The sequence below is a fragment of the Lissotriton vulgaris genome, chromosome 8, assembly GCF_964263255.1.
Source record: "Lissotriton vulgaris chromosome 8, aLisVul1.2, whole genome shotgun sequence".
NCBI lineage: Eukaryota > Metazoa > Chordata > Amphibia > Caudata > Salamandridae > Lissotriton > Lissotriton vulgaris.
In genome coordinates, this window is record NC_141696.1 from 22,959,311 (window position 1) to 22,972,506 (window position 13,196).

General features: G+C 49.4%; 1 protein-coding gene across 3 annotated transcripts in view; it reads right to left on the bottom strand.

The window, feature by feature from the left end:
• Positions 1-13,196, bottom strand: part of LOC147693272 (E3 ubiquitin-protein ligase TRIM39-like) — a 79,583-nt gene that overhangs the window by 16,335 nt on the left and 50,052 nt on the right. For all 3 annotated transcript variants that reach the window (XM_086933665.1, XM_086933666.1, XM_086933667.1), the window contains one exon: positions 8,551-8,577. In XM_086933665.1, coding sequence (XP_086789791.1) covers positions 8,551-8,577 — 27 coding nt within the window. The remainder of the gene's footprint in view (positions 1-8,550; positions 8,578-13,196) is intronic.

The window sequence follows — 13,196 nt, forward strand, 5'->3', positions numbered from 1 at the left end:
TGCCTTTATAATCATGGCTTTGTATGTTGCCAATGCATCCTTGTATTTAGTTTTACTTGTTGGGTCATAAGACTTTCTCCATTGTCTTTCCCAGTATCTGTTCTGTTGTTTTTGTGCTTTTAGTTCATCCGTGTACCATGGTGCGGTAGGGGTGGACCTGTTCTTCGATAATTTCTTAGTGGGAGCTAATGAGTTCATGGCATGTCCCAACCAGTCGTGGAGTTGTTGTATGGCCAAGTTGGGGTTAGCCGAGATTAGCGGGCAAGTATCATCCAGGTGGTTTTTTAGGTCCAGCTGGTTGACATTGTGCCAAGCTTTAAAGGATATAGACTGGGGAAGAGAAATAGCTGTAACTGTTTTTTTATCCATAGTCAAGGTACAGAAAACCGCATAATGGTCTGTCCATGGCAGCGGAAGGATGTCGCGTACATGGAGCCCCTGGGCACTTGAGAATATAGCATCCGAAATGTGTCCAGCTTGGTGAGTAGGTGAAGTAACCAGCTGATGTAACCCCAGGACTTCCATATCCGCAATGAGAACTTGAGTCTCCTTATGGTTATTATTGTCTAGGTGGAAGTTCAGATCACCTAATACTGTGATCGAGTCCTCTAATGCTAGAGATTCCAAGTGTGTACTAATACTCGTTAAGAAGCCAGTTTTGACTCCTGGGGGCCTATATGTAAGAAGCCCTTTAAAGTTGAATTGTTGGCTAAGTTTAATAGAAAACATCATGGCCTCGCACGAGGTATCATGTATTTGAGTCACTATTACCTCCAGGTTTTCTCTAGCTATAATGGCGATCCCTCCACCTTTCTGTCTAGGTCTATCTTTCTGTCTAGGTCTATCTTGTCTATAGGCTTTGTAGCCTGTAGGTGTGGCAGAGACCATGTCCGGGCCGGACGAGTCATCTGTCCAAGTCTCTGTAATGAAAAGTACATCTAACTTTGAATCTGTTATCAGGTCGGCGATTTCTTGGCTATGTTTACATAGGGACCGTGCATTAATGAGGGCTAAGGCAACATTATTCGATTTAAGTTTTTGTTTTAGGGGGTTCTTTTCACCTTGACGCAATGTCGTATAAAGGCAGTGGGGGCAACATTGTTGGATTTCATTATGCGTGTTACAAAGATCGAATGTGGCACAAGCATGATTCCTTGGTATTCTGAGATTGAGGAGAGCGTCATGGGGTAGACCGTGCTTGCATCTGTACGAGTCGGGCCAGGGGTCGTGGCCCTCGGCCCGGTCCCGGCGTGGACGGGCACAGACGGGCTTGCCTTAGGCGCGCCGTCGGCGCGCCGTCGGCGAGCCCGCTGCGCCCGCCCGCTGCGCGGGCGGGATGGTGCCATGTTTTTATTCATAATTAGGCGGAGGAGGGTGGGAGGGTTCTATCCACTGCAGCGCTGACCTTCCCTCACCAATATGGCGCCTTGGGAGGGTCAGGTGAGGTCAGGGCGCCTTCTAGCAGCGCGCTTTGCCTGGCAACTAAACGGAGACCTCTGGTGAAGTAATCTCACCCACGAGGTAATGTCAAGTTAAAATTGCGCTTTTTAAAATATTTTACAAATTTTAAAAACCGTCCTTTGAAGTCAGCGAGGAGGTATACTAATTATCAGTCTTGACAGGTATAGAAAGATTCCCCCGGCTTCCGCCTCAGGGGAGAGCAAATCGCAAATTACCTTTACCGACCCTGTCCCTGCCTTAAGTATCCTGGGAGGGCGGGAGGGTTCTATCCACTGCAGCGCTGACCTTCCCTCACCAAGATGGCGCCTCGGGAGGGTCAGGTGAGGTCAGGGCGCCTTCTAGCAGCGCGCTTTGCCTGGCAACTAAACGGAGACCTCTGGTGAAGTAATCTCACCCACGAGGTAATGTCAAGTTAAAATTGCGCTTTTTAAAATATTTTACAAATTTTAAAAACCGTCCTTTGAAGTCAGCGAGGAGGTGTACTAATTATCAGTCTTGACAGGTATAGAAAGATTCCCCCGGCTTCCGCCTCAGGGGAGAGCAAATCGCAAATTACCTTTACCGACCCTGTCCCTGCCTTAAGTATCCTGGGAGGGCGGGAGGGTTCTATCCACTGCAGCGCTGACCTTCCCTCACCAAGATGGCGCCTCGGGAGGGTCAGGTGAGGTCAGGGCGCCTTCTAGCAGCGCGCTTTGCCTGGCAACTAAACGGAGACCTCTGGTGAAGTAATCTCACCCACGAGGTAATGTCAAGTTAAAATTGCGCTTTTTAAAATATTTTACAAATTTTAAAAACCGTCCTTTGAAGTCAGCGAGGAGGTGTACTAATTATCAGTCTTGACAGGTATAGAAAGATTCCCCCGGCTTCCGCCTCAGGGGAGAGCAAATCGCAAATTACCTTTACCGACCCTGTCCCTGCCTTAAGTATCCTGGGAGGGCGGGAGGGTTCTATCCACTGCAGCGCTGACCTTCCCTCACCAAGATGGCGCCTCGGGAGGGTCAGGTGAGGTCAGGGCGCCTTCTAGCAGCGCGCTTTGCCTGGCAACTAAACGGAGACCTCTGGTGAAGTAATCTCACCCACGAGGTAATGTCAAGTTAAAATTGCGCTTTTTAAAATATTTTACAAATTTTAAAAACCGTCCTTTGAAGTCAGCGAGGAGGTGTACTAATTATCAGTCTTGACAGGTATAGAAAGATTCCCCCGGCTTCCGCCTCAGGGGAGAGCAAATCGCAAATTTGGTGCCCACGGACTAAACCTCGCAATCACACTTGGTACTGACGATCTAACTTGCCGGATTGTGTGGTCTCTTGTCACGTCTCATATCAAGACTCTCCCAGGACTGACTTGTGAGGAGACATTCTTACCAGGTCCCAGAGGCCCCTCCGGGGCATATCGCTCAACATGGCAGGCAAGCCAGACAGCGAGAAGCGGAAGACCAAAATCACACACCGAGGAGGCACCATTCAATCAAATGTTATGGATCGCTACACCCAGCCTAAAGGATCCCCCAGTGGTGCAAGTAGAACTCTGGAAGAGGCCGGAGATGGCTCCGAGGCAACGGATGATTTGACTTTGCGAGACGTCATGGGCGCCATTGCGGGCATGAAGACATCCATAGGCCAACAATATGAGACTTTGGCCCTAAAGCTCGACACAGTGGCTATAGACGTCAACCTGATCAGGACGGACCTGGCGAAGACCAATGAAAAGGTCAAGTCTCTAGACATAAAGACAGCCAGCCTCACGACCCATATGTCCGATTTGCAAACGGAGGTTCGCAATCTACGGTCCTCCAACGACTTATTTGCCCGCCGCCTGGAAGATTATGAAATTCGGGCAAGGTGCAATAACGTTCGTATCATAGGTGTGCCGGAGAAGTCCACCGAGTTGACCACAGACCTTCTCGTGGAAGACCTTATTCTGAATCATCTGGCCCCCAAGGGCCTCAGTAACTTTTTTGCTGTGGAACGTGCGCACAGAGTTCCGGGTGGAGAGCATAAACCAGGCGCCCCTCCACGGCCCATAATATCCAGAATCTTTAACTTTCGAGATAGAGATGCTATCCTGCAGGTGTCGCAGGCCAGTAGCCCCACGAAATTCGAGAATACGACGGTGAGCTTCTACCCGGATTTCACGCAATCCGTTCAGAAACAAAGGATGGGATTCTTGGGGGCGAAACGGAGATTGAGAGGCATGGGATTGAAGTATGCAATGCTTTTTCCTGCTCAGCTTCGTGTTGAGTACAACAAATGAACGTTCTTCTTTGATCGGCCTGAAAACGTTAGTGACTGGCTTGACACTTTGCCGGTGCACTGAGACCGCCCGGAACACTCTGGGGGCGCAGAGGGTGGCCCGTTGGAACAAGAATGAGGAGTGGTAACCGGCCCGAGCAGTGCACGGAACTCACAGCTGTGGTCTTATGACTTTCGTATTTGTAAATGCAACTGGTGTAATACCCAGAGGTGGTAAGGGGGACGGGACTCTCCCTCCTTCCAGGGTTTTTTCTTCTTGTAGACTAGTTTTATGTCAGGACGACAGGCACACTTCAAGTTGGGGTGGCTATTTAGTCTAACGCAGGGGTGCAGGGTGGGGGGATGTGTTCAGGGGATTCCTTTGGGGGTGGGGGGGGGACTTTGTTTGGTTTTCTTTTGTCTAGAGGCAATGCATTGTTGTATATTCTGATTTGGGTGACCTGTTCGCTGTGGGGTGGAACCTGCCCTTATTTCTGGGATGGGGGTCGGGGGTTTAGGGTACTATGTTGGAATGTTAACGGTTTGGGTGACAGGATAATACGAGGAGTAGTATTACAGCTTTTGAGACGTCTTTCCCCAGATGTAGTATTACTGCAGGAAACACACTTGATAGGAAATACGTGCCATGCCATGAATCGGCGGGGTTATCGCTTAGTTGCACACTCGGGATTCACCACTGGATCTAGGGGGACGGGTATTCTAGTTAGGAGTTCCCTTCCCCTGGAATTAGATGATACAATTCTGGATGACAGGGGATGCTATGCCGCCATCACGGGCAGGTGGGAAGGGAAGACAATCTCCTTACTCTCTGTGTATGTTCCACCAGGCCTGCAAACAATGACCTTTACTGATTTGGGGTGAATAGTGTTGGGACTCCCTGAGGGCATTTTTGTTATGGGCGGAGATTTCAACTCGGTTGTCTGTAGTAGGGAGGACCGCAGCCCTCCCAGGGATCTTGCGAGATCGCAGTCTTGGTTGGGTGACTTCTTGGAGACACTGGGTCTGGTGGATTGCTGGAGACTGATGCACCCGGGACAGGCACAGTACACTGTTCACTCAGGTGCACATGGTAGCCTAGCTAGGCTTGATTATGTCCTCATGCAAGCGGCGCAGGCCGTCTCGGTGAGGGAGATTAGGCACTTGGCCAGGGGTATCTTGGACCACTCCCCACTGTGGCTTTCTATTGATATACAGTTGGGCGCCGAAGGTCGAGTGGCCCCGATCAATCCCTGGCATCTTCATAACCCTAAGACCCGGGTTGGCTTCGTCAAGTCTATAGACCATTATTTTGCCGAAAATGTGGGGTCGGTGTCCTCCTTAATCTCACTGCGGTAATCCGTGGTCAGGCACTGTCGTTGATTGCTTGTGCAAAGAAAAGAAACAATGAGGAGGTGATACGGCTGGAGGCCGAAATAACTGAGCTGGAGGGAGTATTGGAGTCTAGTATCACGCATGATAAGTGGAACGTTCTTTACCTCAAACAACTTGACTATAGGGCCCTGGTGACTGATGCCGCTAAAGCTATGAATCGTGAGCAGCAGGGACGGCTGTATGATGTTGGAGACAAAGCGGGGAAGCTGATTGCCTGGTTGAATAGAAAGGAGAGATTGAGTTGTGTGGTTCCTGTGATTGAGAGAATGGTTGGAGTGCGAGTTGTGGACCCTGTGGAGATAGTGGAATGTTTCGCTGAACACTTTCAAAAGGTATATGCGCCAGTCTCAGACAGGCCGGAAGAAGACTCGCATTTGTTGCTACGAGATATTGCACTGCCTTGTCTATCCGATTCTGATAGAGAGCTGATGGATGCGGAGTTTTCTGACGATGAAGTAGCAATCGCCATCCGCTCCATCCGCTCCGGAAAAGCTATGGGCTCGAATGGTATCCCCATCGAGCTCTACAAGCTACGTCCAGACAGAATGGCGCCGTATCTCCGTGGGATGTTTTTGGAGTCACGAGACGTTGGTTCCCTTCCCTGGGATCAACGACTTGCATCCATGGTCGTGATCCATAAGGAAGGGAAACCTCGGGACCGATGTACGTCTTACAGGCCAATATCACTTTTAAATGCAGAACCTAAACTTTTGGCAAAACTGCTGGCGAACCGACTGATAAAGGTGATCAGCGATTTGATACATCCAGATCAGTCATGGTTTATCCCGCATCGCAATACCGCATTGAACCTGCGTCGCCTTCATGGCGTCCTGGCGAGAGCGGAGTCGCTGCGTGAACCGGCCATCTTGGTCTCCTTGGATGCCACAATGGCCTTCGACACAGTGGAATGGCCATACCTGTGGGCTGCTCTTGCAAAGTTTGGTTTTGGCCCAGGGTTTATTAGCTGGGTTAAACTCCTTTATGAGGAACCAATGGCCCAGGTTGGGGTGAATGGTAGTTTCTCTGAGTCCTTTGTTCTCAGATGGGGCATGCAGCAGGGGTGCGCATTGTCTCCATTGCTCTTCGCCCTTGCCTTGGAACCCCTAGCCGCTTGGCTGCGGTGGGAGCCATCGCTTAAGGGTATTAGGTGGACCCCTGATTTCGAAGATCGAATATCACTCTACGCGGATGATATTTTGCTGTACCTCACATCCCCCCGGAAGTCATTAATAGTATTGTTTGACGTGCTTAACTCATTTGGGAAGAATTCTGATCTGGTGATTAACTGGACTAAATCCTGTGTTTATGTCCTTACTGGAGATGTGCCCCCCTGCCGTACAGGTATCACAGATTGGTTTTAAATATTTGGGGATCTTCATCTCACTGGACCCTGCTGTCCGATATGAGTGTAACTTGCTTCCCCCGCTCCGGCGGCTGAAATCTGACGTGGCGGCCTGGTGTGGTCTGCCGTTGTCCCCTCTTGGGAGGGCGGCCCTTTTTAAGATGATGTCTTTGCCACGGTTTTTATACGCCCTTCAAAACACGCTTGATCCTGTACCGGCGAGTTATTTCCGTGAGGTAGAGAGTTTACAGAGGCAGTTAATATGGGGCGGGCGTCCTCGTATCGCCCTGGCTAAATTGACATTGCCTTGGTACGACGGGGGCATCGCACTACCGGATAACAGGCGCTATTACTGGGCATCTCAATTGTGCACAATCAATCATGCAATGTATGGCCCCATGCCAAATCCCGCGTTTGAAATGGATAAGTGGCAGTTGCCGGGTGGAGATTACTACAGGGCGCTCTACGCTAAATCGGTTGGAAGGAAGCTATTGGGAGCCACCAAGATTGCAGTACGAGTGTGGCATAGTGCGAATACAGCAATGGAGTGGTCGGATAAATTGACCTGGGCGACCCCGCTCTACGTCGCTGAAAGATTGGGTAGCTTATGGAAAACTAAGGGCTTTGAGAAGTGGTATCTCATCGGTATTTGTAGGGTCGGAGATCTTTGGATTAAAGATAGGATTAAGACCTTTGAGGAGCTACAGTTGGAATATGAGCTTAGTGACAAGGAGTTATTTCGCTATATGCAAATCCGCCATGCGCTGTGCTCGGTTTTTCTGGCCGGGGTCGCGATTTCGGAATCTTCCCCTCTCGAAGATCGGGTACTGGACGGACATATTCCGGACAGCACCATTTCTTTGATATATAAAAAACTAATTAACGACCATACAGATTTACTTGTGCAACTCCGGGAGGCTTGGACCAGCGATGGGCTGGAATTGGATGATGAGGATTGGCAGGCTGCGATATCCTCTCCTAAAGAGATCGCGATCCGGGTCCGTCTCCGGCTGGTGCAACTAAAGATCCTACACCGGATTTATATAACGGGCCCCCGTCTACTCCGTAAGGGTCATTCTGTGGATGGATTGCGTAAGCATGGGTGTGGTTCAATGGGTACTTTCCTTCATATCATATGGGAATGCCCGGAAGTGGTTGTGTTTTGGAACCGTGTACATGCAGTTATGGAAGAGGTTACAGGAGTTTCGTTGTTGCCTGAAGCCCGGCGTTGCCTGCTGAATGTCTGGGAACCGAATGATTACAATGTTGCACAGACTCAATGGGCTACCCTTGGGAACATGATAGCAAAGAGGGACATAGCACAATTGTGGGGGTCCCAAAGAGCACCCACAGTCACAGCTTGGAAGGAAAACATGGACTGGTGCATGTTTCGGGAAAAAACGGTGTATGTCGCTCGTGGCAGACCGAGGAAATGGGGTAAAATTTGGAACCAATGGAATTCATACCAGGGGGAGGTGTGTACTCCCCCTTTCGTAGATAGTCCGCAAATGTCGCAGTCTCCCTAGCCGAGCATTCCTTGTACTGTTTAGGTCTTCGCAGACACGGTAGTCTACTTTCTCTCAGACTAATACGAACTGTATGCTGAATCGCTGCCGAACCCCTGGGTTGTCGGCTGAAGAGTTGTGTTCTACAATACCATATTTACGTCTAACTTTAGTGGCTGCCGGCCCCTGTGGTTGTAGGCCTATGTATGTACTATTGCTGAAATGAACAATAAAGGTTTTTCACAAAAAAAAGAGGTTTTCTTTTTTCAAGAAGCCTAATCCACTTCTAAACTCATTCACCAATTCAGACACACTTTGCAAATTAGCATATGTGTTTCATAAATATAAAAAAAGCTTTTAGACTGTCGCATTTCCTTTGATTTATAAATCTTAGGGTCTTCTGGACACCTTTGAGTAAAATATCAGACATCCTATGGCTACACCTGTGAGTGAGATGTCAGACATTCTGTGGCTACACCTGTGATGGAGCTCCCAGATATCCTGTGGCTACACCGGTGAATGAGAGACCAAATATCCTATGCTCCACTTATTTGAAGTCTTTGGGAATCGCAGGAGGGGGTGGGAGCCTGGTGTATCAGTAAGGAATGGTGAGCCTTACCTGCAAATAGACTGCTACGGCGCCACTCTGAAAATTAAAGAGATGAGACGATCAAACCAGGAAAAAAAAATCACCTTTTGAAATAGAAAATGCACAATCACGGTTAAATGACACAAACAGGTGGAGCAGACGACAAATGTCTGTACATGAAGGAAGCTCTCTTGGAGATGTTTGTTATATATGTCACAGCAGGAGACCTGGAATCCGGCCCTGGCTTCCCAAGTGAACTAACCGCCTGAGTTATATCTTGGCGGTATCAGTACCCTGTTGCAACAGTGACTGAGTACCTATACTGCCTAATTTGGCAGTCCATAGGTTTGGTTACATCGGGCACTACTCCGTCACCGCTATAGCAAAAGTTCTTCGATGGCCCTACAGCGTAAGGGCTGTTGGAGAAATTAGGATGGGCGGAGATATTGTCACTTTTTTTGTTTTTTTACTGTCTGTCACCACCAGGGAAAACCTGGTGTGATGGACGGTAAAATAGAAATAACGCCCCCCCCCCACCCTTCTCCATGGCAGGCATTTATATTTTTGTTTTTAAAAAGAAAATCCTGTAAGGTAGCCCAATGTCATCCTATGGGATAGGTAAGCCTTACAGTAGAGGAAAACGAATTTTGGAGTTTTTCTCTAAGTTTAAATGTAAAATTTAGCATGTCCCACTTTTTAAAACAATGCACTCTGGCCTCTGGGCTGTTCAGGGCTGACCTTAGCAGTGGTATATGTATGAAAAAGGAAGGTTTAGGCATGGAAAAAGGTTGATTTTGCCAGGGCGAAATATCTATGATAGACCTGAGACATGTTTAAGTGCTACTTTATTGGGTGGCACAATGAGTGCTGCAGGCCCACTAGTAGCATTTGATTTACAGGCCCAGGCCCTGGACACACACAGTAGCATATACAGGGGAGGTATAAGTAAAGTAAGTGTGCCAATAAGGTGTAACCCACTTTTACCATGTTTTAGGCAGAGTGCACAAGCACATTAGCACTGGTTAGCAGAGGTAAAGCGCACATAGCCCTAGATATCAACAAAAACAAAGTTCAGAAAAAAGGAGGGGTGAAGGCAAAACATTTGGGGGAAGACCACACAAAGGATTTCAGGTCTCACACTCTGTTGTGTCTAGTACTTCAACAGCTAGGCAAGGCTTGTGTTTTGGATCAGCCACTACCTTTCAGCCCCTACCACACGGTTTCAAAGTGGCCTACCTTGATCCCCTGGACCTCAGGTTCACCACCCTCCTTCTGCAAAGGACTGAGAGGAAATCCCTGCAACGGGGGTCTCTCTCCTCACAGGCTTCGCTAGCGCATCCTCAAAGGGCATCAGGTTGCTAGTTTGACCAGTGGTAGCCCACTGTGAGTGGCCCCATATCTCTAGTCTGAGGTAGGCGTATTTTTTCTACCTGTCCAGGATGTGCATTGTTACTTGTTTTGAACGGTATCTACAATGCACCACACTTGTCTCTGGAATGTGCTTTGCTTCACTTTGCTGAGGAGTCAGGTCTGAGGAAGCAAGTTTTGGCATGGGGATGGTATGTGACAGTGGTCGTTGTGTTAGAAGTATTGTAGGTGTGTTTCTAAGTGTATGTATGGCAGAGTGTGGCGAGCAGGTGTAGCATTTGTCCATTTAGAGCGGTCTTTGTAGATGGGGGGTGGATGAGGATGTGGGGGTAGATGTGGGGGTGGATGCGGATGAGCATGAGGATGTGGATGTGGGTGGGGTGGGGGATGTATGTTAGCAAGACCACTGAACTACCTGGTTGGTATCACTGCTCTCCCCGTGCAGCTCCACCATTGTGGGACTGCCCTGGAGACCAAGCTCTGTGTCAGGTAGGTGTTTGAGGCCCTCCTCCACCCGCAGGCTCCTTTCTATGTCTCATCCATGGTGGTCAAATGAAAGGGCACCCTGCTCTTCTTTTATTCTGCAATGTTTTCAGGTTTCTGTGCCTGTTTTTTTCCTTTTGCTCTTTGACTGCCCTTTTCTCTTTTACTCCTCTGTTTTGCTCCATCTGTTTTCTCTCTATTGTATTTTCCTGCACTCCCTGCTGTGCTGCCCCTGTTGCCCCTCCCCCCCAGCATCTTGCTCCCGCTCACACCTCCCAGCTGACCACCCTCCTCCCAACCCCTACTTAATGGCAGCTGCTGCACGGCAGGAAGATCAAGAGCAAGATCACTGCCACCTCTCGTCATTGAGCAACACTCAAGTCTCGATCTCCTGCAGACACTGCTGCCGCACCTTCACCCAGCAGCAGGACCCAGCCCACCGGACATCAGTGAACATAAGTCACTGAACTTCATCCTCTTCAATGTACGCTCGCTGCAGCACAGACACGCCATAGAAATCTGGGACCTCCTTAGCTCTCACGCATCCAACGTTGCCTTCCTCACAGAGACCTGGACCAATGCCAGCTCACCACACTGCCATCCCCGATGGATACAAGATCCTGAGAAAACACCACCCCACCTGCCCAGGATGAGGAATCTCCATCATCCACAAAGCTCCCTCCACATGACAACCAGCAATCAAGAGGATGCCTCGCCCCATATGTAACACATCCACTTTCAGATCCAGACCAACTCCAAAACAACGCTCCACGGAACCCTCGTGCACAGACCACCTAGCCCTCACTCTCCGTTCACCAACATCATTGCTGACCGCCCTCGTCTCCAGAGACTACATACTACTCACAGACCTAAACTTCCACCTGGACAACCACAATGACCCCAACACCACCGCCCTCCTAGAGAACCTCACCAACATAGGACTGAAGCAACTTGTCTCCGCCCCCCACTCACACAGCAGGCACACACTCGACCCCATCTTTACAGGACAAAACAGCATCTTCTTCAGCCACACCATGGAACTGCTCTGGACTGACTACCACTGCATCCATTCCTTCTTAAGTTATCACACAGCACACAAGCACGCGGGCAGCCTCCCACACAACTGTTATGTTATGTTATGTTATTTTAGCTTGTATAGCGCGCAGATGCCGCAGCCAAGAGGCTTCCCGGCGCTTTCCGGAGATGGTAAAACACAACACAACAGAAGTAAACCAAGCGAGAAAACTAAACTGAAGAGAATAAGAAGGTTTTCAGTGCCTTCCTAAAAGGGAGCAGATCGGGAATGGAGCAGAGAGTAGCAGGTAAGGAATTCCAGAGAGCTGCCGCCAACACTGAGAAAGAGCGACCGCCCATTCTTGCTCTTTTAAAGCGTGGCACAATGGCAAGATTTGAGCCTGAGGAACGGAGGGCTCTGGAAGGAACATAGTGCTGGATTGTCTGCGAGAGGATAGGAGGGGAGGCAGACTTAAGAATTTTAAAAGTTAAGCAAAGAGCTTTAAACTTAATTCTTTGCCCCACAGGCAACCAGTGGAGGTCTTGGATAGTGCGGCGGGCAGACACAAACTTCGGGAGGCCGACCAGCATCCTGGCCGCCGCGTTTTGCACCCTCTGAAGGCGAGCTAATTCTGCCTGATTCACACCCAGAAATAGAGAGCTGGCATAGTCCAATCTGGTAAGAACCAGAGCTTGGACTATGATCTGTCTGGTATCCGCATCAAAAAACTTGAAGATGGGTTGAAGGCACTGCAGGGCACCAAAACATGTACCAGCTACACGCTTAGTATGGGATGTGAAGGAGAGTTTGTTGTCGAGCCACACCCCAATATTTCTGACTTCGGCAACGGGGGTGGGAACAGGGCCCAATTCAGATGGCCACCATTGATCTCCCCAGAGTCCGCTTTCCCTACCAAAAATAATGACCTCGGTCTTAGAGGCATTAAGTTGGAGTCGGTTGTTCGCCATCCAGCCTGCCACAGCTTTGAGGGCTGACTGAAAGGTAGGGGCATCCATATTGGAATCACCATTGAGTGCCACCGCCAGCTGCGTGTCATCGGCGTATGACACCATGGTGAGACCAAAGCTATGGGCTACCTCCGCCAGTGGCTGAACATATACATTGAAAAGGGTAGGGCTGACATTTACCAACACCGCGGCAAGCAAACTCCACCAATGGATCACCAATTGCACCAACACACTCGCCCCCCCTCCAGAAGTATACACAATGACAAAGCAAGAAAGCAAACTGGTTCTCCACAACACTCCAAGAATCCAAGCGCTCATGTCGACAACTATAAAAGAAGCAGAGAAACAACAAATCCCCGGAAATACGTCCCACCTACAAAACAGTCACCATAGCACACCATCAATTCAAAGCCACAAATTAGAACTTCCTCCAAGACAGAATCCTCTCCAACTCCCACAACTCCAAGGAACTCTCCTCCATCAAACAGGAATTTGCTAAACAAACAGCGAAACAAGTGACGTCCCTCCCTCCCAAGACCTCTGCAATAGACTCAGCTCCTTTTTTCACCTCAAGATCAAGACAAGGTACGATAACTTTGACGCCCAAGACCTCTACACTGCCTCAAACCCCACTCCCAGCAATGCCACCCAACAGACTCTACTTACTTGGACCCCACTCAAGACAGAAGAAACCTTAAAGACCATGAAAAGCATCCACTCCAAAGCACCTTCAGACCCCTGCCCGCCCCATATCTTCCACAGGGCAGCCATAGCCATTGCACCTGGTCTACGTCGAATGATTAACTGTTCCCTCGAGACCGCAACATTCCCAGAGAACTGGA